Source organism: Periplaneta americana, chromosome 5 (assembly GCF_040183065.1).
Source record: "Periplaneta americana isolate PAMFEO1 chromosome 5, P.americana_PAMFEO1_priV1, whole genome shotgun sequence".
NCBI classification, from domain to species: Eukaryota; Metazoa; Arthropoda; class Insecta; order Blattodea; family Blattidae; genus Periplaneta; species Periplaneta americana.
The window spans coordinates 53075089-53101456 of NC_091121.1; the positions used below are offsets into that span (position 1 = coordinate 53075089).

General features: G+C 35.5%; 2 protein-coding genes across 4 annotated transcripts in view; one reads left to right on the top strand and one right to left on the bottom strand.

The window, feature by feature from the left end:
- Positions 1-12897, bottom strand: part of PolE1 (DNA polymerase epsilon catalytic subunit 1) — a 60320-nt gene extending 47423 nt beyond the window's left edge. The window contains exons 1-8 of the mRNA XM_069825633.1: positions 12733-12897; positions 11904-12027; positions 9727-9945; positions 8004-8233; positions 5802-6042; positions 3753-4069; positions 2093-2339; positions 578-790 (exon numbers count right to left, since the gene is read on the bottom strand). Coding sequence (XP_069681734.1) covers positions 578-790; positions 2093-2339; positions 3753-4069; positions 5802-6042; positions 8004-8233; positions 9727-9945; positions 11904-12027; positions 12733-12803 — 1662 coding nt within the window. The 5' untranslated portion in view covers positions 12804-12897. The remainder of the gene's footprint in view (positions 1-577; positions 791-2092; positions 2340-3752; positions 4070-5801; positions 6043-8003; positions 8234-9726; positions 9946-11903; positions 12028-12732) is intronic.
- A 207-nt stretch (positions 12898-13104) lies between these two features.
- The window catches only part of LOC138699619 (uncharacterized), a 40133-nt gene continuing 26869 nt past the window's right edge, over positions 13105-26368 (top strand). The window contains exons 1-4 of one of the 3 annotated variants that reach the window (XM_069825643.1): positions 13105-13327; positions 15566-15683; positions 19648-19907; positions 24365-24509. In XM_069825643.1, coding sequence (XP_069681744.1) covers positions 13317-13327; positions 15566-15683; positions 19648-19907; positions 24365-24509 — 534 coding nt within the window. In that variant the 5' untranslated portion in view covers positions 13105-13316. Of the gene's footprint in view, positions 13365-15565; positions 15684-19647; positions 19908-24364; positions 24510-26368 lie in introns of all 3 variants that reach the window. The other 2 variants (XM_069825645.1, XM_069825644.1) reach the window with 2 other exon arrangements.

Below are 26368 nucleotides of genomic sequence, written 5' to 3' on the forward strand. Positions count from 1 at the left end.
TTCAAATGTTTTACTTTTTAGGATTAGAAAGACTGTTTTTTGTATGCAATCCAGAAACGAAAATGTATCTTCTTATTCAGATGCACATTAGATAATTTCATTTGTGTGTGTCTTTTACATGACATTTCAATAAAATGCGTATAAATAGTATTATTCACAAAGACACTGAACTGTTGCAAGACATGTAAAACCCTTGAGAAAGCATGTGTGATTTTCGTGATAATAATTTTTCTAGTTGTCATTACTGCAATATAAAATGCAAATTTCTTACTCAGTTTTGGCCTTTATATTGAGCATATATCACTATAAGCAAAGCTGTGGAGTAAGAGTTAGGGAAACAGGAGTTTGTTCGTGTGTATGTGACTTATCTCTACATCCGCTGAACTAAGTCCATGATTATGTCTAGGGTGCCTACATAATCTGCTGTCAATCATGAGATCCTACACATATTACTTTACCTCATTCCAATAGAGCAGACTTCAAATTTTCAGACATCAACCAGTAAATTTTTGTTTCAAATACTTCATACATGTTCTGAACCACAGACATCCTCAATGATGCTGGCACTTATACTGACCAGCCTAAAGCGACATGGGATGTCTGAGCGGAACACCCCAGATTCTAGTGCTTCCACATGGCCTCCAACATATGTCTCCTGGTCCAACACATGGCCATCAGTCGTCAGCTTGTTGAGCTCTGACTCCTGTTTGTTGGGGAAGATGATGCGTGCATGGAAAGCTTCCACCATGAGCAGTGCCTCACACAGTGTTCCTGAGCCCTTCCGCAGCACCTGCAAACATTCAGGTCACGCACATGATTAGAAGATACGATTCACCATGTTATTCCTGGAATTACTTTCAATAAAAAAAGTTCATATGAATATAAGTTTAGTTACACTATTACCTGACAGTTTGAGATGTCCAACACTAGGAACCAATCTTTGAGCCAATGCAGCATTATAAATGTAACCAGACCAGACATGAGTACACTCTTAACAGCATGATTTACATCTTTGTGGCCAGTTGCATGACATGTAAAGTGAAATTTTAGAAGACTCTCACAGACAATTTTGTGCAAGGGAGAGGAAATCAGATACAACCATGCCATTCATGAAGCAATAATGTTTAAGATTATGTGGACTACTACACTTTTACTACGTCATACTACTTTTGACCAATAAAACGGTGTGGAACAACATCTTTCAACCAATCGTGGCTTTTTATCCTACAATTTTTATCACCTCTCTAGCATTTGTTTGTTTTTATTACCTCCCTAGCATTTGTTTCTTTGTTTGCCAACATTGTACTTTCAATAATTGTACCTTTTAAAATGACTCACGCTTATTTCATCATACTTAATTATAACTGTTCTATCATTTATCTTGTTTATATTATTTAGGTTATGTTATAGCTTCTGCTGTATGAGATTATGGATAGTCATGTATAAGAGATTATTTAATATATATTGATAACTGAAATGGAAAGGAACTGTTTTAATAAAAATGAAACTGAATCAACGAAGTCTTCTTGACTAGTAATCATCCATAGAGTTCAATAAACATTGCATAGTTGGCACAACTGTTAACAAGAGAATAGCCCATCTAACGGAATATTTGTAATGATGAGATGGTACAATAATACATTTGAAGACAATTTAGTATTTTCGTAAGTCAATTAATATTTTATTGTATTAGGGTCCTTTATTTCTTCCAATCTTTATATACTTTCTTCAAATCATACAATAGTCAATTAAATCCCACTAGAGTTTTGATTTTCTCTAGATAAATCAAAACCTCGAGTGAGATTATTGTAGATAAAATATTGACAAAATTCCTTAAGGATCTGAAATCCCTGTGTCCAAGAGGATATATTGTTGTTTTCGTTGACAAAGACAGACTTCTTTTTTGAGAGACAACTGGTTGAGAGAAACTGGATTGTCTCATTCACTGTTACTTTTCAATGAATCAGACCATTTTTCTTCTGACTGTCAGACATTTCCCAGCTTTGGTTATACTTTTATACACAATAACTTTGTTTATAAAAAATTTCACCTTGATTTTGCAAGATTTTTCGCTCAGGCCTGTAGCACATACCTCATCAGGCTCCATAGGGATGATGGTGCAGAGAGCAAAGATGAAAGGGTGGACATACTTCATGTACAGGTAGTATGTGGCTACGGCATCTGACACTGAGTAGTTAGACAGCACCTGCGGCTGCTCTGATGCAAGCCGACACATATCCTCAGGGTCGAGTTCTACTGGGTCATAGCACAACTTGGCCTTTGCAACAGCCTTCAAATTCTGCGAGCCTACAGGAAGATATGAGTCACGTTTCACCCAGCTGCAACACAAACACGTCAGTTTCAAAACTGTGTTAAGCAACGAGAAAAACTTCCATTAACTACATCATTCTGCTACAATAGAAGATGAAATCTAAATATCAAGTCAATAAGTGTCTCTAATAAAATAACATTTTGCATGAAATATTCAGTCTTTTCCTTAAAAGAGATTTTTCTTGAATTGGGTTTATATAAAATGGGAAGAAAAGGCTAAATTAACTAGTACTAATGTGTGTTATATACCAAACATTATGATCATTTAATGAAGGCCTACAATTATTATTTACAATAAATTTAACTATAATATTTTACATCTTGATTACACAACTTTTAACACTGTATCACTCTTTGACTCTACACTATACCACAGGAACACACCCTCACAGGAAACAGAACAAGTGGCGCCAAGACCAACAACGACCAGTTCTGAAGATGACCCATAAATAGGTCGAAACACGTAAACGAGGTACGTTGAAATTTACACAGGAAAGTCTTACCATACATATTCCGAATATAATATTTTGTAACTCTTCAAACAGTGAGGTACAAATGTTAATCCGTTTGGCTGAACCTGAACCACACTGAAACATTAGCCTCGACATCCCTTATTATTTCCACTTTTTGACAGATTTCTTCAATTTAGTCTCCATTATAAAGAAAGAAAAAAAATCTTTGAAATACTCGTAAGAACTCGCAAAAACAAAAAAAAGCAAGCGAAACAACCACTCTATGAAAGCAATACAAAACAAAACCATGAAAAACGATAAATAATAATGCTGTCACATGACACCACATTACTATCGACTGATGTGCTATCGAATATGATGGTACTATCAATTATTGAAAGTTGTTGTTGTTATCTAATGCCAGGTGTTTGACAATAAAGTCATTTGACCTCTTGTACTCCAATATTTTTCAAAGATATTATCATGGTCATATTGGAGTGAAAATGGCAAGTTGTAGCCGATTTAAGTGAACACCATATTTTAACATTTTGGTGGCTACTTCATTCACACACAACCCCCAGAATATCTGGAGGACCACACCTGCTGTTGGTCGATGGGTCCATTGGACCTAGCTGGGAGATCTTGTTGATCACCAGCTGTCCCTCCTTAAGCCACTGGAGGACGATTTTAGTGCCATAGCAGGTCAGCACTAGGAACAGAAAAGTAGAAAGAGGAGGAAGGAAAGTGAAATGAACCCCTAGCAATTACTGAAAGTCGAATCAATATTTTTAGCTTCATTATCACGAAGTCCATTTCAAAAGTATTCCTTAAAAGTGGAATTTTCCTTAAACTGGATTTCCTTCAAACCAGGAATTAATTACATTATTCCTGCGGTAATTTGGCCGGGACTTAACAGATTATTTCCTAAAAATGGGAAAGTTGAAAGAGGGTTTTACTATACATACTCACCAGAGACAATCCATATGCATTGAGGGCCTGCAAGCATACACTCCATCCCTATTGCGTGAGAAGCCGATCTGCTGCTTCATGTCCAGGTCATGCACAGCAGCCCTCGCCTCCACAAATGGCCAATCAAAGAAGTCGCCATTATAGGTCACGAAGATATGTGGCTTGACCTCCATGATGTGGTCGAAGAAGCGCTGCAGCAGGCTGGTCTCATCTGGCTCATTGAACACTGTGAACAGTCCCTCAAACTCGGGTCTGGGAGTATACTCAAAGTCTTCAATTTCAGCTGAGATGATCTCGCGATTTGTGATCAGGTAACCCTGAAATTGAGAGAAACACATTGCTTATGATCTGTCGGAGAGGAATGTGAGATTTCATGGTGTCGGGCTCTATTAAAGGCACTGGGTTGTGCAGCTGTCGGAGATTTCATTACTTAAATGTTTTGACCTTTTGTACTATTTCGTTTTCATCCTCAGGAGCATATTCCTCTAAATCTAGAAGGATCTGCTATTATCACAGACTAGTATATACAGTCACAAAGCTTGAGTTGTGAGGATACTAGAAACAATAGACTGTGCCAGTACTATTTCGCATTGTCTGTAATGAGGCAATATTAGTGATCCTAGTGGTTAGCAACTATCTATGGATTCATATTTAGTAAATATTGAGCTTCGTGACTATATATACTAGACTGTGCTATTATGTTGTTTATTATGATTGACAATTGCAAAACTTGAGCTACGGTACTTTGTTGTCTGTTATGCACAGTACTACAAAATTTGTAAGTTTCAGCTACTCTGTTGTCTGTTATGCTTAACTACTACAAAATTTGAAGGTGTCAGTTACTCTATTGTCCATTGTGCTTGGTTACTACAAAATTTGAAGGTGTCAGCTCCGTTACTAAAAAATTTTAAGGGTCAGCTAGTGCTGCCTGTTACGTTTATGTACCACAAAACGTGGTGTCAGCTATTCTGTAGTCTGTTATGCTTAGCTACTACAAAACTTGAAGGTGTCAACTACAATAATGTCTGTTATGCTTGGTTACTAGAAAACTAAACTGTCAGCTATCCTGATCTTTGTTAACTTTGGCTGTAGTCCATTCCAAATTATTGTCACACTCAGTATTAATAAAAGTAATTAATATTGTTTTGTATTACTTACTTGTGATTAGTCAAGTTATACCTTGGTTTCTACCCTCAAAGCCATCTGTGTAACTATGAGATGACGCCATATGTGGCTGGGAGGAAAAAGGTCTTAAGTAAAAATTTTATACTTTTCAGGAGAGCAGTAGAAAGATTGAAATTGGTGTCAATTATAGATTTCTTTTAATTAAGAGGTTTTCCCTGGATATTATTTGTTTATATTTCTTCTAAAATAGGTAATGTTGCTCATTAATTTTTTTTTTTTATTATTTCCAAAAATAGCCACACTTAAGCCTTTTAAGACTGCAACCCAAACTAAGAAGAAGGGACTATTTAAACATAAGACCTTTTTCATGTCAAAATAAATAGGAAATGTAAATTATTATGAATGCAAAATAGGTCTTACACAATATAGGACTGTTTACCTGGTGCTTAAAGTTTTAAAAGGGCATCAGTATGTGATAAAATAGCTAAAATACAAGTTTCACCTTTTTAATAGGGAAGCATGGAAAGTAAACATGTGATATTTGTAAGGAATAAAGTATTAAATACTTTTAAGTCCTTTATTTTGTGTGTGCTCGACTCAAAAATTACTTAGGACATTTGGTAACGCTCTCTAAATCCAGTCAGGAGTCTTATTTGACTTTAACCGTTTTATCCAGATTGTAGAGAATTGTTTCCGCTTTCAGAATATATAAAAATCACATTTTCACAAAAAAACCGACTTAAGACCTTTATCCTCCCGGCCACAGAATCATTCTAATGAATCTGCTGAACACTTATGGGACATCAAGTGCCGTTATTACGCGTAAATTAAATGAAGATTACATTCTTGGACATTCTTGGTTTCCTGAGTTTCAAATTATTCTTTTCAAAACCATACAATAATCAGTCACCTAAAACAAAATACCTGTCCATCTATCATATACGAGATCATCATGATCTGATCAGTATTGGCGTCTGGGAATTTGAGAGGTAGTTTGGTTGTTTCGATGTCAAATGCCAGAACAATTGGATCAGGTCGTTCTATGAGGTCTTCTCGCTTTGTGATAACTGGAGCCTCATTCCCTCGGCTCCGGACTGAATACCACAACCCACAGAACACTTTCATGTCAATGGACACTCGCACATGATATGGTACATCATATTCCCTGCAAACATATACATGTAAATGTAATCAAGAGAGTCATGACATGGGAACCTTCCTTCAACACATCAAGTACAAAAACTATGAGACACAAAACAAGTTTCAAATTTAGACACTGAATAACTTTACGATATTGTTACTGTGTTAACTTTTTCAATCTACAGTAAAAATATCATAAAGTTATTCAATGTTTAAAAGTGTTAAAAGAGTGTATCGAGCAATGAATAATAATGAAATTTAGAGTATTAGTACCTGCATAACATTGCTATTTCTCATTAATGAAATCAAAACAGATGCGTGTATCTTACACTCTAATAGAGGCAAAATGGTACCTTATTCTTACAAGTCACTACTTAACTATGTATGGTATCAGGAGATCAAGTGAGTCGTGAAGTTTCCAACTGAGCACATAAGGTCACGAATGATGTAAGAAGGTGTCACATTATTTGTGAGTAGAGTGTTAGTGTTTGGTACATAAAGAAAGTGCCATGGAATTTGTGTGAAATAAAAAAAGGACTGTTGTAAATAAAAAAAAAAACTTAGGGACGAAAGTATTAATGACTTTCGAGTGTGCTTGAAATTCAGTCTCAAAAACTCTTTGGAAGAGGAAGTAATACATTTAAATGTGGTAAGTGGACCTAATACTTACTTACTGGCTTTTAAGGAACCCGGAGGTTCATTGCCACCTTCACATAAGCCCGCCATTGGTCCCTATCCTGAGCAAGATTAATCCAGTCTCTACCATCATATTCCACCTCCCTTAAATCCATTTTAATATTATCTTCCCATCTACGTCTCGGCCTCCCCAAAGGTCTTTTTCCCTCCGGCCACCCAACTAACACTCTATATGCATTTCTGGATTCGCCCATACGTGCTACATGCCTTGCCCATCTCAAAGTCTGGATTTAATGTTCCTAATTATGTCAGGTGAAGAATACAATGCGTGCAGCTCTGCGTTGTGTAACTTTCTCCATTGTCCTGCAACTTCATCCCTCTTAACCCCAAATATTTTCCTAAGAACCTTATTCTCAAACACCCTTAACGTTTCATTTATTATTTATTAATTTTGTATATTTCTTTATTATTCATTAATATAATTCATTATCAATTATCCCATTTATTTATTAGTTTAATAGAATATTCTATACATTATATGGGATGAGCAGTGGCAAAACCGGACAACTGACAGCAAACTCCACTTTTCGTTTAATCTCCCTGTATCTGCTATGCACTATGTGTTGTACTACCTCCCAGTGTTATACAGAAGGATAAGTAAGAATTTTTGTATTTGGGTACAGGTCTAGGTGATAAGAAGTGAAGGATTATGGATATTGTGTCAAGAACATGTGTTACGATAGCCTGAAAAATTTTATGCCATTTTTGAAAAATATACAGTTTATATTGCCTAAGTTTTACTTCATAGTGTCTACCTGTCTGCGACTTTAGAAGGGGTTAGACCTGAAGGTTTAGAAAGATTTACTTGTAAATTCAAATGAAATAAAAGTCACTTCATTTCAAAGATCCCATGGAAAATTATTGGAAGAAAGTTACAGAATTTGTTATAAAAATTAACACATTTATCATAAATATAACACTTACTTTAATTGTATTAACATTCAATTCAGCTGTAATTAATGAATTCCAGTGCAAAATGAAACAAAGAACAGAAGGCAATCTTTCAAAAACAGTGGGAAGCAAGACATTTAGAAAGCATCATAATGAGATAGAAGATTATGCACTCAACATTCTGCGCCAGATGAGTGTGCATTATCTACTTAAGGCCGGGGGCTACTCAATTTTTCGTTAATATTTTATTCAAGCTTTTATTTCACATCCTTACAGTTAGCAAGGGCAGTTCTTTCTTATTATTACACTATTTATCTGCTACAGAGATCTAACACTGCGTGCAGTTTGAGGGAAAGTTCACGAACAGGTTACCGAGTCTACTTGCTCTATTTGCACTACCTTATATCAATGATGTTCTCCATCTGATCCGCAGATTTACGGGTGGTGCCAGTATCTCCCTTCGTAGCAAGGGCCGTTGTCAACATCTCTGTGTAGAAGTTGTTGTGCTTCTGCCTCTCACGGTTCTTCTTTACTGCGGCCATGATATCTTTTCGAACTTTCAACAGGTCTGTGATGGTGAGGAAAGACAGGCGCAGGTAATGTTGCTTCAGGCCGATCAGATGGTTGTGCTGTAAAGCAAGAAATTGTTTAATAATTAAGTATCCAACATCCATCTGTAATTTACATTCTTGTCTACTATTAACTTTTCATGAGCGAGACACAGTAAGATCAAGTAGAACTTCTAGTGAACAAAAAACAATAATCCAGAAATTCGTTTTCATGGACCACTTCTGTTTCTCGTAACATTATTCGATCATTTCTCTACAGCGATGATAATAATGATAATAATAAAAATAATAACAATAATAATAAATATACAATGATACACATTAGGTATTGCAATACTATTAGATCGAAATTGAAATGAACTAAAGTGAATGGACACAAGCTATCAGCTTTTGATGATGATGATGATGATGATGATGATGATGATGATGATGTAGAAGACGAAGAAGCATTGGAGATAAGTATAAGTATGTATATTGTTTTGGGCCGTCTATTTGCTTATCAAATTAAAATATAGTGCTAATTACTATACTACAACGCATCCAACTCCTGCAAACAACAACACCACGTAAGTTACCAATTCCAACAATCGTTAACTTTGAGATAAATTAAAGAAAACTTTCATAACTGATTCAGCTTTATTCACTCATGTTTTTTTAGTAGGTTATTTTACGACGCTTTATCAACATCTTCGGTTATTTAGCGTCTGAATGAGATGAAGGTGATAATGCCGGTGAAATGAGTCTGGGGTCCAGCACCAAAAGTTACCCAGCATTTGCTCATATTGGGTTGAGGGAAAACCCCGGAAAAAACCTCAACCAGGTAACTTGCCCCGACCGGGAATCGAACCCGGGCCACCTGGTTTCGCGGCCAGAGCGCTGACTGTTACTCCACAGGTGTGGACTTCACTCATGTTACAGTAAAATTTGGCCATGGTGAATCTCGAAGCTTGACATTCCTTCCTTCGGAAGAATTTTATAGTAACAAGCTTGTAGTCACGTCTTTGTATTTTTAACTTTAAACAATTTATATTTTAACCTCAGCTATTGTACTTTTATCATACTTATTTATCCAAACCAACTTATGCATTTGCTTGATAAATATTGTGTGCATTCATAAATTTGAACACAGCAAGTATGTCAATCAATGCCCTCATTGATTCAAAGCCTTCTAATACACTTTCTACTATTATTGAAGTAAACAAAATAACATCACCACTGCCTGTTAATGCTTTTCTTCTATCATATAGTCACTTCACCTGAGAGAGAAACTTTTAATAGAGATATTTCGTTAACTATTTGCATTAGAAACATGCAGTAAACGCCATCATTATTCTGATTTTATTTTGTTTAATTTCTGCTACATTTATGGCCACTGTTCCATTAAAAAATAGAACTCTGTGTTAAAAATACTCTCTTTCTGATTAACATTCATTCTCGATAGGCTAAATTTGTGAGCTCTTATGTGTCCTTAAATCTAGCAAAAACAGCTCGTCGATATCAGTACTAATAAATAGTACAGGAGATATTTAAGGTGATGATTTTAAGTGACTTACCAGATCCAAATCCTCTTTTGATACAACCTCCACCTTAGCCAGCGAGCCACTGAACTTCTTGGTAAGGAAAGCAGATACCTCCTGGATGCATTCTTTCCTGGTTAGGATATAAAAGTAGGGCATGTAGGGAAAGGACACCTTAAATCTACTTCCATCCTCCTGGATGAAGTAGTAGTCCACTGCACTAACCAGACGTTTGTCCTGGTCCAGCACTTCCGTCTGCAAACATCCAAAAGCAACTTGACTAGTAACATGAGTAGAGATAGTAAACAATTTCAGAGTTATTTTATGTTAAAATAACTTCAAAATTACAGAATAAAATGGACTGAACATATTAAAAGAATGAAAATTCAAGATTACCGAATCAAATTCTAACTTACTAGGCACATGGCAAAAAAGATTGGAAAACCTAACAAAAAGATGACATGAGAGTGGAACAGGCCAATCAGCCTAATTTCTCTAACAGGAAAAAAGAAGAACAACAACGATGATGATGATGATGATGATGATGATGATGATGATGATGATGATGATGATGAACATTTTTAAGTGGTTTCCTTCAGAAATGACGATATTCGAAAACAAACAGGCAGATTGATGGACAGACAAGACAGAATACCCAAAAATTCTTTTTCAGCATCAGAGATGATGAAAAATATCGAGATAGTTTTTGCAGCATCACAATTCTTTCTCTAATGAAAAAGTAAAAATATTATATTTCATGTAAAAATGGCGAAATCTATGAAGTTAATACAGTTAGTGACACAAATCTTTCTATTTGCAGCAATAATGTCATAATAAATAATGATAAAGTCATGGCATAATACATTCATAAATCTGATGTTAATTACTAAAATAATCACAAAAGAGACAGGAGCAATTATGTATATTTTCTCTCTCTCTTAAAAACAAAAAAACATAAAATGCATTAGGTTATGTTCGAACACAGGACCTCACGAATAGCAGCCCAGAATGCTACCAATACACTACAAAGTAACACACAGAATACTTTAATTATAACTGTAGATATCAGGCAACGTGGTCCAACAACATGTAACATCACCTGTCTCCGAATTGTAGTGAAAATGCCTGAAGGGAACATGCTTCTAGAGAGCAGCCACTTTTTCTTTTGACAGCTGTAAATACCTAATAAGAGCTGACTCGTGAGAGATAACATAGTAAATACGACACAGAAGTGACAAAATAAGCTAAACATTAGAAGAGTCACCAACTATGGAGAGAAGGGGAGAAGAACTTTGTGAGACTAGTTGAACCAGCATCTTCAGTGATTAATTTGGTAAACATATTAGAACAATACAAAATATACAAGCACACATTAGCATTATCCACAACTATTTAATACGATGTTTTCCACAGCCGTGGGACTGAAGCCGGATGGTCTATGGCGAGTCCTTGGCATCAACACCTTTGATTTGATTACCTTGTTGGGTTTTTCCGAGGTTTCCCCCACCGAAAAGGCAAATGCCGGGTAATATTTTGGCGAATCCTCGGACCTCATTTCATCTCACTACATCTCGCCAAAATGTAAAAAAATTGTACAACATTGTAAAAATTGTAGAAAATTACTAAATTGTAAAACTATAAAAATTTGTAAAAATTGTAATTGTAATATTGTAAAACGTTGACATGTTCCACATCTTAAAGCTTCATTGCTCATGTAAGATCTATGGAATAAAATAAATGAATGAATGAATGAACACAATTACAATTCAACATACATACATTATTTGATCTCATAATACACAACAAATTATCTACAATTTTCAACCCCACCACCATAAGAGAAGCACACTCCCACTACTGATAACAGCAATCGCCTAAAATCAAGACACTGATGATGACACTACACCAGTGTCGAAACGGTACCGGTACCATCTGTTAATAAGGTAAGTATATTAAATTTTTAATATTTTCAACACTTAAAGTTTTAGTTTTTAAGAATGTTTTTACATTTTTCGGTGATTTGATTAGTCATAAAACAGAGTTGTCCAATTTTGAAAACTTGTTAAAAGTGTTAATATACAGTTTTAATCCAGCATAGCACAGTGAGATCACAGACATAAGCACTGGTGATAGCATGGAGACCTGCCACTGGTCGACTGACAAAAACACTGGGAACATTCGCTGCGGCTCAATGTACAATATAACATACTTACAGTGTGCATGTTAATAAGAAATCCAGTTCTCTCGAGATGGTCCGACACCCTGTCGAACCCATACTTGGAATCAATAGCATCATTCTCCAGTGATTCTCGCAGTCGAAGCTCTGATGTCTCCTCTCTGAAATGATGTGCACGCATATATTTAATACAAATATATTTTACGACTAGGGTTCCCAGACATCCAGGATTCGGCAAGATTGACCAGGAATAATATATGTTATGTTCTTGGAGGAATTTTTTACTCCACCAGGACGACGAAGTAAAAGGAAGCTACTAGAAGCATTTGAAATATAGATATGGAGAAGGATGGAGCATGTGAAATGGACAGACAGAATAAGAAACGAAGCTGAGTAAGCACCCACCCTCCAAAGTTTACAACAAGGTTCTAGAAGGTTTGACAACGGATTAACGAACTGACAATCCCGAGGTCTGTGATAGGCAGCACTGACTTCATGGCAATTGTCGTATGCTGCGATGGTGCTTATTCTCTATTCAAATTTTATCACATGTGCTTGCTATTTATGAGACTTTGCAAAATCATCATACTATATTGATTTATTAATTCGGTAACTATTAAATGTACTTGATGTAACCTAAAATTAACAGTACTACAAAAAATACCTAAGTAACATTTATATAGGACATGATTGAATTTTACAATAATACATATTCTGCACTATCTGTAAGTAATTTTTCGATTATTCATACAAGGAAACATTACATTTATATACAATCATCCTGGATCATAGTGAAAAAAAAGCAAATCTGATATTATCATAAAAATCGATAATCATAGCAGTACAAAGTAAAAGAAAGGCATTACCTTCGTCCCGTAAACCCCTTTGTAACTTCTTTTTTTTCTGGTCTATATTTACCACTATTTTGTAACACCATGATAAGAAATATTAATTTAAATTACGTTAAATACCAATGCTACAGAAAACATAACATTACTGCACGGTGCACATGATAAATTTCACGCGCCAAACAAAAGACTACACATAACCAATAATGTTAATTTATTATTATCACGTGTTCGTATGTCATGATCTACGTCATTTATTGTACGTTTGTACCACTCTAGATCATACAGGAGACTGAGCAGTTCTCATCCCTAACTAGTGTAGTGTTGCTTGGTAGTGTTGGCTGCCATGCATCCATGCATAATTTGATTCACGTAGTAGCCATGGATAAATATATTCATGTAGTTGGTAGACTGGTGTTTGCCCGCTTACCGCTATCTCGCAGTGTATGGTATAGGGTGAGATTACCAAAAGTGTATCTTGCGTGGAAAGTATTGTCATAACAATAGTATTTTCACGCGATTATTTTTAAAAGTTGATATTTCAATGTCTCTTCGCGGTGCACCGGAAACTCTATCAGGAAAACGGTGGTTAACAGTTGCCTATGATGCGAAGGTAACTGAAATTTGAAATTTTGTTTATACGTGCTAAGGTAGATTGAGTTGTATAAATTTTTACCTTACTGATTAGAATATTGCATATTATAATGATAATACTGCATGGAATGGATAATGCGCACATTATATAGTTATTTTTGTTAATTAAAAGATACTTACGCCCAATATACCAACATCAACTGGTGTATAACCTTTCAGTAATTTCATTTTTATAATTGCATCGGAAATTAAAATGAAGTAATGAACATGTCAACAAAATAAAGCTGTGTAATGTGTCTGTTATTCTTCCTACATAAAGCTGTGTGAATTTAAAACTCATTCATTCTAAAGTTAATTTTCTAATTATTAGTGGGGAAAATTTTGGTGAATGTAGAGTATCCAACGCCCACTGAACGAATATTTCACTTTTATCACTGCCAATGTTGTGCTATAATCGTATATGCAAGGTAGGCTATAACAAAAACCTAAACTAACCAAACCTAACCTGTCAAAGAAGCAACAAGTTTTACTAAATATGTGTAAAATTGGCCTATGTCTCTATAGTGGGCGGGACATCAGTAACATTGACCTCCTTTCGAGAATATATGGGCACAAGTAAAGAAGCATATGAAGAAAAAATTGGCCCAGTCCCCCTTCAAGATGTCCTGATGATTTGTGGATGCTCGTCCAGGATGCCTGGGATGCCATGGCTGAGAACACTCGTTAGATAATTGAAGAGACTAGTTGATTCTATGCCCACTTGACTGCAAGTTGTGATCGAGATGGGAGGAAGATGGACTAAATATTGAATCGTAGTCTTTCTTTTTTTCTTTTTTTTTTAACTTCTAATTGTTTGAATTTTCTAAGGCAGATGCCAGTAAGTTTGTTTTGTTTATGTCACAAAATATATTTTTGTTGAGAATAAAATCTTTCTTTCTTTTCATTTGCAGCCATAATGTCATAATAAATAATGATAAAGTCATGGCATAATACATTCATGAACATGATGTTTATTACTAAATCAGTCATAAAAGAGACAGGAGCAATTATATTTTCGCTCTCTCTAAAAAAAAAAACAAAAAGCACTAAGTTGTGTTTGAACGCACGACCTCATCAATACCAGCCTCGAACGTTACCACTACACTACAATATTAACATGCAGAAACTTGAATTATAACTGTAGATATCAGGCCAACAACCTGTAACATCGCCTATCTCCGAATTGTAGCGACATTACCCGAAGGGAACTTAAATTCTAGAGAGAAGTCACTTTTTTTTGACAGCTGTACAATACTTACAGTAATAGTAGAATTTATACTTACCTAGCTCACATTCATTGCTCAAAATACTCCTATGTGCTGCAATACACTGCTCACATTCTTTCATGAAATTGTTTACTTTCACAGAGATCCTCATTTTTTCATCTATGACTGGGTTCAGATGCCATAGCACAGAAAAACCTGGCTTTTCTTCAGCACACTAGCCCACTAAATCGTGTAATAAAGATAATTGACAGTACCGATATGTCACAATTTGAAAAGTTGTGAAACAGCTCTTCATAATTGAAAATATTGATTGTTCGTAACAATAGATAGCAAGGATATGATGTAATGTGCTTACCCACGCCACACACTAGTGCCTAGCCGCTCCTCTGTCAGCTAGCAGGTACCTTGGATCTTGATAAATGCTGCTCTATGTAGCTGCCATTTGAGATATCTGGAATAATATTTACAGTTCACTGCCAAAGTAATAATTTAAATCCTGGTAGTCCACACCCATGGAGTAAAGGTTAGCGCGTCTGGCCGCGAAACCAGGTGGCGTGGGTTCGATTCCCAGTCGGGACAAGTTATCTGGTTGAGGTTTTTTCCGGAGTTTTCCCTCAGTCCAATATGATCAAATGCTGAGTAACTTTTTGTGCTGGACCCCAGACTCATTTCACCGGCATTATCACCTTCATCTCATTCAGATGCTAAATAACCTGAAATGTTGATAAAGCATCGTAAAATAACCTACTTCAATCCTGGTAGCCATGTAACTATGAATGAGCATTTAATTCCAGTCAGAGAAAAATACCCATTCAGGGTATATAAGATTATGAAGTCAAAATTGGGAAAGTGTGGGATTAAAGTTTGGGCTCTAGCTGACTGAGAGAGGGAGGGAGAGGGGGAGAGAGAGAGGGAGAGAGAGATATGTGTGTGCGTGCGCGCGCGCGTGCGTTTTTTTTCCCCTCACAAGACGTGTAATATTTTTATTTTAGGGCGTCACTTTTAGAAGATACTACGAGCAGCAGTAATGTCTCAGGATTGCTGTCCCGGTATAATAGTGATGAAGACATAGACAAGATAGCAGCGATTCATCCTGCTACGCGTGCAAGTGTGAGTGTATATTATAAGGAAATTGATGTGCTGTGTCATGTATTTTCATGGACGTTGTTTGTCTCTTCTTTAAGTGTTTGAGAATACATACTTGTGTTGTAGTCTGAATTTCATGTTAACCATAACACTAAGGAATGAACTGACTCACATTTTCAGACAAGGCTTTGCAAAACATTAGTTACCGGTACATAGTAACTACGACTTTTTAAATCTGTAGGGTTGTTTCTCTTAGTTAAGTGCATTGGCGTGCGTGTCTGAAAAAGAGTGGGAATCCTTAAGATTTTCAAAAGTCGAGTGTGGGGAAAATTAATATACCTTACATTTAATTTCTAATACATAGAATACTAGGATTTACTTATTTTTTCATAACTGGTAATATACTTTGTAACTATCATTGGTGATTCTTCAGTGAGATATAATTGCAAATTAGTTGAATTTACATCTTTCCAAATATTTGTTTCCTCCTTTCATTAGTCCTTATAAAAGTGTTCACAACATCGCGAGTTTCTAATTTGTCAACTTCTGTTTTGTGAGTATTTTATTGTATTGTATTTATTTACACACCATGGTATTCGCACATTGCTTCACAACTAGACTATGGAACATGTCAAACGAAAAAAAAAATTCTTAATAGTACTATAAAGTCTTAATTATAGTCACGGTGTAGGTGAGATATATACAGAAGAGTTTTACAATGTAGACTACTAGTATACAACACAAAGTTCTAGTATTCGTACTAAAACTTTGTGTTGTACTAGTAGTCTACTTAATACAACACCTTGGAGTTATTTTCGATAGTAAGTTAACATGGAGCAACCATTTGAAATACATTTCTGAAAAAGCTCGTAAAAGATTCTGCCTTCTAAAAAGACTAGCAGGAAAGAAATGGGGATTCTCTAGGAATACTTTGAACACTACATACAAAATGTTTATACAGCCAGTGCTGACATACTACGGAGAAATTTTAATTACTTCACCTTCATAAACGAAATAGAATATGTTCAAAACCAAGCTCTCAGACTCATTACTGGTGGAATCAAAACAACTCCAATAGATTCTATGAGATTCCTCACTAATATTAACAGCATCAAAATGACAATAGAAGAAAAAGCACTGATTCAATATGAAAAACTTATTAGATTACCAGGAAACAATTGGCATTCATACAGTCCTCTCTGTAGATTGAAAACTCAAAAAAGTTTCATATCCATTGTTCAAGAATTAAAACAGAAATTCAATATCCCGAATTTAAAAGAAAACCTACAAATTAAACCAAACCCTTTAACTCTATTAAATATGGAATATAATCTAAATTTAACAGAAGAAATACTGAAATCAGAAGTAAACACTGAAATACTGAAACAATTGTCTTTAGAGACAATTAATATTAGATACCCTCCACAAAACTGGTTTCATTTATACACTGACGGATCCTTGATCTCCAGAGAACAAGGTGCCGGTGCAGGTGTTACGTGCTGTCTCTTTTCACTTTATAGATCTCTTGGGTATGGAACAACAAGTTTTGATGGAGAAATCATTGCAATAAGTGAAAGTCTTAGGAATCTTCTATGCCACATCAGTAAATTTAAAAATGCAGTTATATTGTCAGACTCCAAAGCAGCTATTCTATCAATAGTCTCTAAACACACACCTTCATCTCAAACAGCAGAAATAACTAAAATGCTCTCTCAATTAATATCACTCAATAAAAGAATTGTATTCCAATGGATACCATCCCATTGTGGAATCCTGGAAAACGAGAATGCGGATGCTTTAGCAAAGAAGGGCAGCACTGCTACTTACAGACCTGTTACTAAATCTACGTATTACTCTGTAAAAAGATTTATTAAATCTACATACTTAGACTTCAAGAAACAAAATTTGATAACACAATCCCAAGGGAAAAAATGGAACTCTCTGCATCAAAATCCACAGTTAATTCCCGATTTACCACGAAAATCGTCTGTAGCTGCATTTAGATTGGCAACAGGCCATGATTGTTTGGCCAAACACCTGCATAGTATTGGAATATATCAGTCCCCTAACTGTCCATTTTGCAACTCAAACCAAGAAATGGATTCGGAACACCTCAAAATCTGTGCTTCAGTGGCTGTTCATGATAATATCTTTGAAAAATATTGGAGTGCAAGAGGTCAAATGACTTTATTGTCAAACGCCTGGGATTAGAAAACAACAACTTAATACAACACAGAAATATTCATGCAACGATGTTGAATGTCATGAATTCACCTACAGAATAGAAGGCATAAGAAATTAGGTAGGTTACTTCTTTAATTTGACCCTAAATAATCTTATGTTTTGAGTTTCATTTTTTATATGCCTAGGAAGACTATTAAAACTTTTTACTGCCATATAACGCACTCCTCTTTCATTCTGTTCTAACGAAAACATGTTGCATTTATTGTGCGGGAGGGGAGTTAAGAGGGGGAAACTTACTTACTGGCTTTTAAGGAACCTGGAGGTTCATTGCCGCCCTCACATAAGCTCGCCATTGGTCCCTATCCTGAGCAAAATTAATCTATTCTCTATCATCATATCCCACCTCCCTCAAATCCATTTTAATATTATCTTCCCATCTACGTCTCAGCCTCCCTAAAGATCTTTTTCCCTCCGGTCTCTCAACTAACACTCTATATGCATTTCTGGATTTGCCCATACGTGCTACATGCCCTGCCCATCTCAAACGTCTGGATTTAATGTTCCTAATTATGTCAGGTGAAGAATACAATGCGTGCAGTTCTGTGTTGTGTAACTTTCTCCATTCTCCTGTAACTTCATCCCTCTTAGCCCCAAATATTTTCCTAAGAGTCTTATTCTCAAACACCCGTAGTCTCTGTTCCTCTCTCAGAGTGAGAGTCCAAGTTTCACAACCATACAGAACAACCGGTAATATAACTGTTTTATAAATTCTAACTTTCAGAATTTTGGACAGCAGACTGGATGATAAGAGCTTCTCAACCGAATAATAACACGCATTTCTCATATTTATTCTGTGTTTAATTTCCTCCCGAGTGTCATTTATATTTGTTACTGTTGCTCCAAGATATTTGAATTTTTCCACCTCTTCGAAGGATAAATCTCCAATTTTTATATTTCCATTTCGTACAATATTCTGGTCACGAGACATAATCATACACCTTGTCTTTTCGGGATTTACTTCCAGACCGATCACTTTACTTGCTTCAAGTAAAATTTCCGTGTTTTCCCTAATCGTTTGTGTATTTTCTCCTAACATATTCACGTCATCCACATAGACAAGAAGCTGAAGTAACCCGTTCAATTCCAAACCCTCTCTGTTATCCTGAACTTTCCTAATGGCATATTCTAGAGCGAAGTTAAAATGTAAAGGTGATAGTGCATCTCCCTGCTTTAGCCCGCAGTGAATTGGAAAAGCATCAGATAGAAACTGACCTGTACGGACTCTGCTGTATGTTTCACTGAGACATATTTTAATTAATGGAACTAGTTTCTTGGGAATACCAAATTTCATAAGAATATCATACAATACTTCCCTCTTAACCGAATCATATGCCTTTTTGAAATCTATGAATAACTGATGTACTGTACCCTTATACTCCCATTTTTTCTCCATTATCAGTCGAATACAAAAAATCTGATCAATAGTCGATCTATTACGCTGAAAACCGCACTGATGATCCCCAATAATTTCATCTACGTACGGAGTTAATCTTCTCAAAAGAATATTGGACAAAATTTTGTACGACGTCAACAAAAGTCATATTCCTCGAAAGTTACCACAGTTGGTTTTGTCCCCCTTTTTAAAAATAGGTACAAAAGAGGGGGAAACTTTTAGATAATATCAATTTAAAAAGAAAATAATATTTTTATGCTTTATTTAATGCAAAATAGTCTGAAGAAGTAACAATTGTAAGGAACTGCTGAGTAAAGGTAAAAATTCATGTTTGTATGTCTTTTACTGCAGGTACGCAGCAGCAGTCAAGTGTATGCCAGCACTCCACTGCCTGGTGTAAAAGTGAATTTAGCCATGGTAGGCTCTTGGCCATCCCCAGTGAGGGCAGATAATTCTTATTCTTTGAGACAGAATTCGCCTAATAAGATGAAACAGATGAAGGGAAATAAAGTACAGGATTCGCTAGAGGTGAAGCAGAGCCCACTGCGCAGGAGAAGTATTAACCTGAGTGAATTAATGGCATCATCAGATGAGGAGACTGAAGAGCCACAGTAAGTAACATTTGGAGCAGGATTACATTTTACCCTTTTGTGCTCTTAGGATTGGTAAGTTATGTGTAAAAAATATTTCTACATGACACATATTTACAGTAGCAAAGCTTCAGGGTAGGCAGGGTAGTAGTAGTAGGTTTATTTTGCCTGGCAGAGTTAAGGCCATGAGGCCTTCTCTTCCACTCAACCAGGTTTCAATAATATACATGAAATACAAAATTTGATTACAAAACAAACACAAAAGAAAATACCTTAGAAATTACATAAAATATAGTAGAAAATTACAATAGAAAAGATCAGTTACATAATATAAAATTACAAATAGTCAATATATAAAATGTAATATATAAAATAAAGTAGAAAATTAAACATAATCAAAATCAGTTACATAACATAAAGGGGAATACACACACACACACAAACACACAATTTATAAGACCTAAAATGCCCGAGATAAATACGACGATTAATTCACTTGAGATATATTATACAGTTAATATACTAATAGAATACATGTGAGTTACAAGACAAAATGTTGATTAGCAAATTCGTACTAAATGGCATACAAACACAAATGATTAAGAAATATATCAAGATAATAAAAAAAAAAGAAAAGAGAAAAAAAAAAAGAAGAAGAGAGAGGAGAAAAAAATAACAACTTGGTCATTTAAGACTACTTAGAAACTTCCGCAAGAGTCTAGTTCTGTTCATTAAAAACATTTCTAAGTAGTGTGTATTTAAAAGATTTTAGACTCCGACTGCTCCTGATTTCCAGGGTAAGCTGAGCTTTCCCAAACATTTTCGAAGAAGGCACAAGATCAATTTAGAATTTAGTTAATTAAAAACAGGAGCGTTTCTGTGTTTCATTTACCTTTTAGTGACATAAATCACAGCCTAGATCACCATGCCTTCAGCCCAGCTTACCCAAAATTTTTGTCACACTTTGCTGCTGCATATTTAACTGTGTAATTTGTCATACATGTAAAAAATGTAATAGAGAATTTGCTGTAATACATTAAATAAACAAACTGTTAAATTGTTACTAGAGTTCCCAGGCTACAAGCATGCATTACTTGCTGCAATTCATTTGAGCTCTTCATTTAATTTCTTTTATCCTTTGAAATGATATGTCGATATCATGCACTGTTTCCACATGTCGCATAGCTGCTCATCATGCCAATACAGATCCCAGAGTTTGCTAGTCATCAAAATCTGCCAATGGTTTTCATCATGTGCATCTTGTCATTGTGTTTTCAACCGTTTCCACTTACATATTTTGTCTTTATTATATCCATGTTGAATCTTTCATACACTACTTTTAACACTTGAATATAAATAATTGATTAAATGGCGATCTTACTCGTGTTAATTGTGTAAGGATGTGCGGCTTACAGCTGTTTCGGTGCTTCTTCACACCATCCTCAGAGCCTACTAGATCTCGGCGTCATCTCGAACTTCGCTGCCTGTGGAGTGGGTGCGTTCGATTGTTGAAAAGTGTTGAAATGTGATGTCAAATAGTGTGTGTGTTCTGAAATTGATCTGTGTGTTGAGAATTTGATCAGGGTGTGTTTTAGTGTGTCTGTATATTTCATATTGTTCTAGTGTGTTGAGTTTTTGGTTTTTGGGTTGTATGTGTAGGATTTCCATGTCTGTATTTATGTTATTGTATGTGTGGTTTATATTGACATGTAAACAGTTTTTCTTACTTTTTATGGAAATGGAGAAATTGAGATTTTTCTTCATTAAGACGCCTTTGCCCACGAAAAAATATTTTTAAAATATATGGTTAGATTCCGCATTGAAAGTACAAATAAACACATATTTTTTACTGGTGCACTGTTGATAAGAAAGTATTGAAAATATCAAATAAAGAAAATAAGTAGTATGCACGTTAACTAACCAGCTGACTGTGAGGTGGGAGCTAGTCGAGGCAAGCAAAGCCAGGAGACATAAACACGTGATGTTTCATCTAGTAGCACATAGCTGGGCTAGCTTTAACACAAGTTTTCATAAACACAGGAGTAAAATGACGCCCAATGCTCGCTTATCTTCAGCTCTTGGCCGGTGCGTGTGCTACTGCGCCGTTCAAGTCTAGGGTGTGAAAATAATTTATTTAATACCCTCAAATCTTATTGCCTAAGCAAACAATGCTGACTCCCTCTTAATAATCCAAGGTTTTTTCTCAATATTTTTTACATTTTTACAAATGGGCAAAAAGCCTAAAAGTAAGTAAAATCAGATTATCTGTCTCTCTGTATACAATAAAAATAAGTATTACTTCTTACCGTAACCTACCAAATGTCAGTTTCAAAATGAGCTCCCGTTCAATGTTCTGCAGTAAACGGTTCCAGAGTTCTGAGCGCTGAAAGAGGCTTGTTTTTATAAAATACGCTAAATTTGTTGCTCAATAGTACGAAAACCGTTTGACTTTCGATAGTATATTTTTGAAAATGCACTGTCCTAAGCACCTTGTATAAATAGGGAAAAAATTAGAGTATTAAAAAAATGCGATGTTTTTCACTGATCGATTTCATATGGAATAGCCCATATAGTGTGTTTCAAATACAGTACCAGTATACAGAACGCAAAATATGTGCAGAATGTGTATGTAGAATGAAGACTTGCCTTTAAACTTCAAAATTTTTCAGCATTTGCTTGAAGAGATGTTATGTAACATGTGAAGATGTGTTGATTTACTCTCTGCAGCTCTGCTACTGATGTGTTAGGAATTTTCTGAACAATGCTTCTCTGAAGGTCTTCTAAAGTTTGTGGATTTGTCTAGTACACCTATTTTTCACATAACCCATAAAATGATAAAATTCTCAAGATGTAACATCTGGAGACTGAACTGGCTACAGTTGTCCACAAATTACTCTATCAACGAAGATCTCAGTTTTTACAGGTAACAATTGGCATTCATACAGTCCTCTCTGTAGATTGAAAACCCAAAAAGATTTCATATCCATTGTTCAAGAATTAAAACAGAAAATCAATATCCCGAATTTAAAAGAAAACTTACAAATTAAACCAAACCCTTTAACTCTATTAAATATAGAATATAATCTAAATTTAACAGAAGAAATACTGAAATCAGAAGTAAACACTGAAATACTGAAACAATTATTTTTAGAGACAATTAATATTAGGTACCCTCCACAAAACTGGTTTCATTTATACACCGACGGATCCTTGATCTCCAGAGAACAAGGTGCCTGTGCAGGTGTTACTTGCTGTCTCTTCTCACTTTATAGATCTCTTGGATATGGAACAACAAGTTTTGATGGTGAAATCATTGCAATAAGTGAAAGTCTCAGGAATCTTCTACGCCACATCAATAAATTTAGGAATGCAGTTATATTGTCAGATTCCAAAGCAGCTCTTCTATCAATAGTCTCTAAACACACACCTTCATCTCAAACAGCAGAAATAACTAAAATGCTCTCTCAATTAATATCACTCAATAAAAGAATTGTATTCCAATGGATACAATCCCATTGTGGAATCCTGGGAAACGAGAATGCGGATGCTTTAGCAAAGAAGGGCAGCACTGCTACTTACAGACCTGTTACTAAATCTACGTATTACTCTGTGAAAAGATTTATTAAATCTACATACTTAGACTTCAAGAAACAAAATTTGATAACACAGTCCCAAGGGAAAAAAATGGAACTCTCTGCATCAAAATCCACAGTTAATTCCCGATTTACCACGAAAATCGTCTGTAGCTGCATTTAGATTGGCAACAGGCCATGATTGTTTGGCCAAACACCTGCATAGAATTGGAATATATCAGTCCCCTAACTGTCCATTGTGCAACTTAAACCAAGAAATGGATTCGGAACACCTCAAAATCTGTGCTTCAGTGGCTGGTCATGATAATATCTTTGAAAAATATTGGAGTGCAAGAGGTCAAATGACTTTATTGTCAAACACCTGGCATTAGAAAACAACAACAACATTTTGTGCAGTATGAGCTGTAGCCCTGTCCTGTTGGAACACACCATAATTTTGCACTTCCTTGGTTAATTGCAGGAAGGTATTATTTAAAAGGGCGCTGAACTGAAAAATCATTTTCTAGGATATATTGACAGCAGACAGAGTTGCCATGTTTTTTCATAAGAAAAAGTGCTTCCGAATTAGGAAAATTTAACAATGAAATCATTGATTCTGAGATGCCACACTCTTTCTCAAGTTGTACACTTCATATAACGGATATAGTAATTTTCTTGTGTTATTAGAACCTTGTGAAGGTTCATTGTGTTATGTATATTAGTTTAGTAGGTGATTGGAAATTATCAGTGAAAAAAGTGTAATAAAATTGGACGATATATATATGAATTTTATATGTGGAAGCATAAAATAGTAACGTTAGCATGTTGAATGTAGAGCAGATATTTTTATTTATAATCAAAAGATGTTTGTGCAGAATTTCTGATCTATCTGCTTTTTCATTCCAGCCATTCTACTGCACTTAAAGTATATGATGCAGACAGACTGGAAGGAGCAGTGAAAACCAGAAGCCACATCCATGAAACAGGGAGTGTTGTGAACAGGAACAAAAAGAGAAGGGTTCCCACGTTGACTGAAGCTAAACTGGAGGAGGTGAGTGTGGCATTGCAGTGGTTCCCAATAAAAAATTTACACAAACTAGCATTGCATTATGGGAGTGTGCAGAGGTCTACTAATCCTCATTCAATTCAAGAAGTCTTTGCACGTCAACACACACAATGAAGAATCCATCTGTGCTCCAACCACTGATCTGTCCTGTGTTCACACTGGAAAATAAGGCATGCATCAACATGTGTGGAGCAGTGACAGCTGACGTGACATAACAGATGATTATTTTAAACTAACAACCTAACATAAAGCCTCGAATGTGTGAGAGATTTTTACAAGAATGTTCTCACATTATGGAGCATTCACATCAGGTAATGAACTGCTTTCTGAGAGTTTTCCCTTATGATGTTTGAGCCATGAAAGAATGATAACTGGCTAGCCATTATAGTGTACACACACACACACACACACACACATATATATATATATATATATATCAATTAATATCACTCAATAAAAGAATTGTATTCCAATGGATACCATCCCATTGTGGAATCCTGGGAAATGAGAATGCGGATGCTTTAGCAAAGAAGGGCAGCACTGCTACTTACAGACCTGTTACTAAATCTACGTATTATTCTGTGAAAAGATTTATTAAATCTACATACTTAGACTTCAACAAACAAAATTTGATAACACAATCCCAAGGGAAAAAATGGAACTCTCTGCATCAGAATCCACAGTTAATTCCCGATTTACCACGAAAATCGTCTGTAGCTGCATTTAGATTGGCAACAGGCCATGATTGTTTGGCCAAACATCTGCATAGAATTGGAATATATCAGTCCCCTAACTGCCCATTGTGCAACTCAAACCAAGAAATGGATTTGGAACACCTCAAAATCTGTGCTTCAGTGGCTGGTCATGATAATATCTTTGAAAAATATTGGAGTGCAAGAGGTCAAACGCCTGGCATTAGAAAACAACAACATACAGAATGTCAGTGCTGTGTTAAAATTGTGTGCTATATGTCCTGCAACATACGTAATAGTGTACACTATAATGGCTAGCCAGTTATCATTCTTTCATGGCTCAAACATTATAACATCATAAGGGGAAAAAAAAAATATATTACTTTAAAACAGAAGAATAGGAAGTAATCAGGAAATACTTGGAAAATTAATATATTAATAGAAAAGAGTGGTATGTATTAAAGGGATGATGGATCAAAAAGCAGAAATGTGATGGTCCATCATAACTATGAATTGTAAAGTTGGCTGACAAATATCATATATACAATAGAACTTGGTTATAGCGACCTCGTTTTGTGCGACACCTCGCCTATAACGTCAAATATTCTGTGGTCCCAACTAATTCCCCATAAGACATATGCTTTCCTACCTTGCTTAATACAACAAACTTATATGCGTCTACCTCGCATATAACGTCACTTTCAACCTCAGTTTGGAATAAGATTTTCTAAGAACCAAAGTATTTTAAGAAATATTTTGTTGAAATCTGACCCTGACAAATTCTTTACAGTCTCCTTCTGTCATAGACCTCTGGAATGCAGGCAGATTCCCCAGCCAATTGTAACCTGCCCAAATTCATGTGGTATTAGATCAGTTTCGACAGGAAGTTTTCACAAAGTGCACGCATTTTAATGCAGTATGGCCACTAAAAGAAGTGAGGATGCTTTAGAAGTCATTAGAATTATGAACATATTCTATGAAGCTAGGGAAGGGAGCAGTGAAATTGCAACTGAAATTATGAACATACAACGTAATTTAGTCCTAGAAAGTGTGTATTGGGCAAGTAGAAGACAACAGAGTAAAATGACTGATTACTTCACTTCCAAGTAAAGTAGTTTGGTGAGTACTGAATAAACTCTTTTAATACAGAAT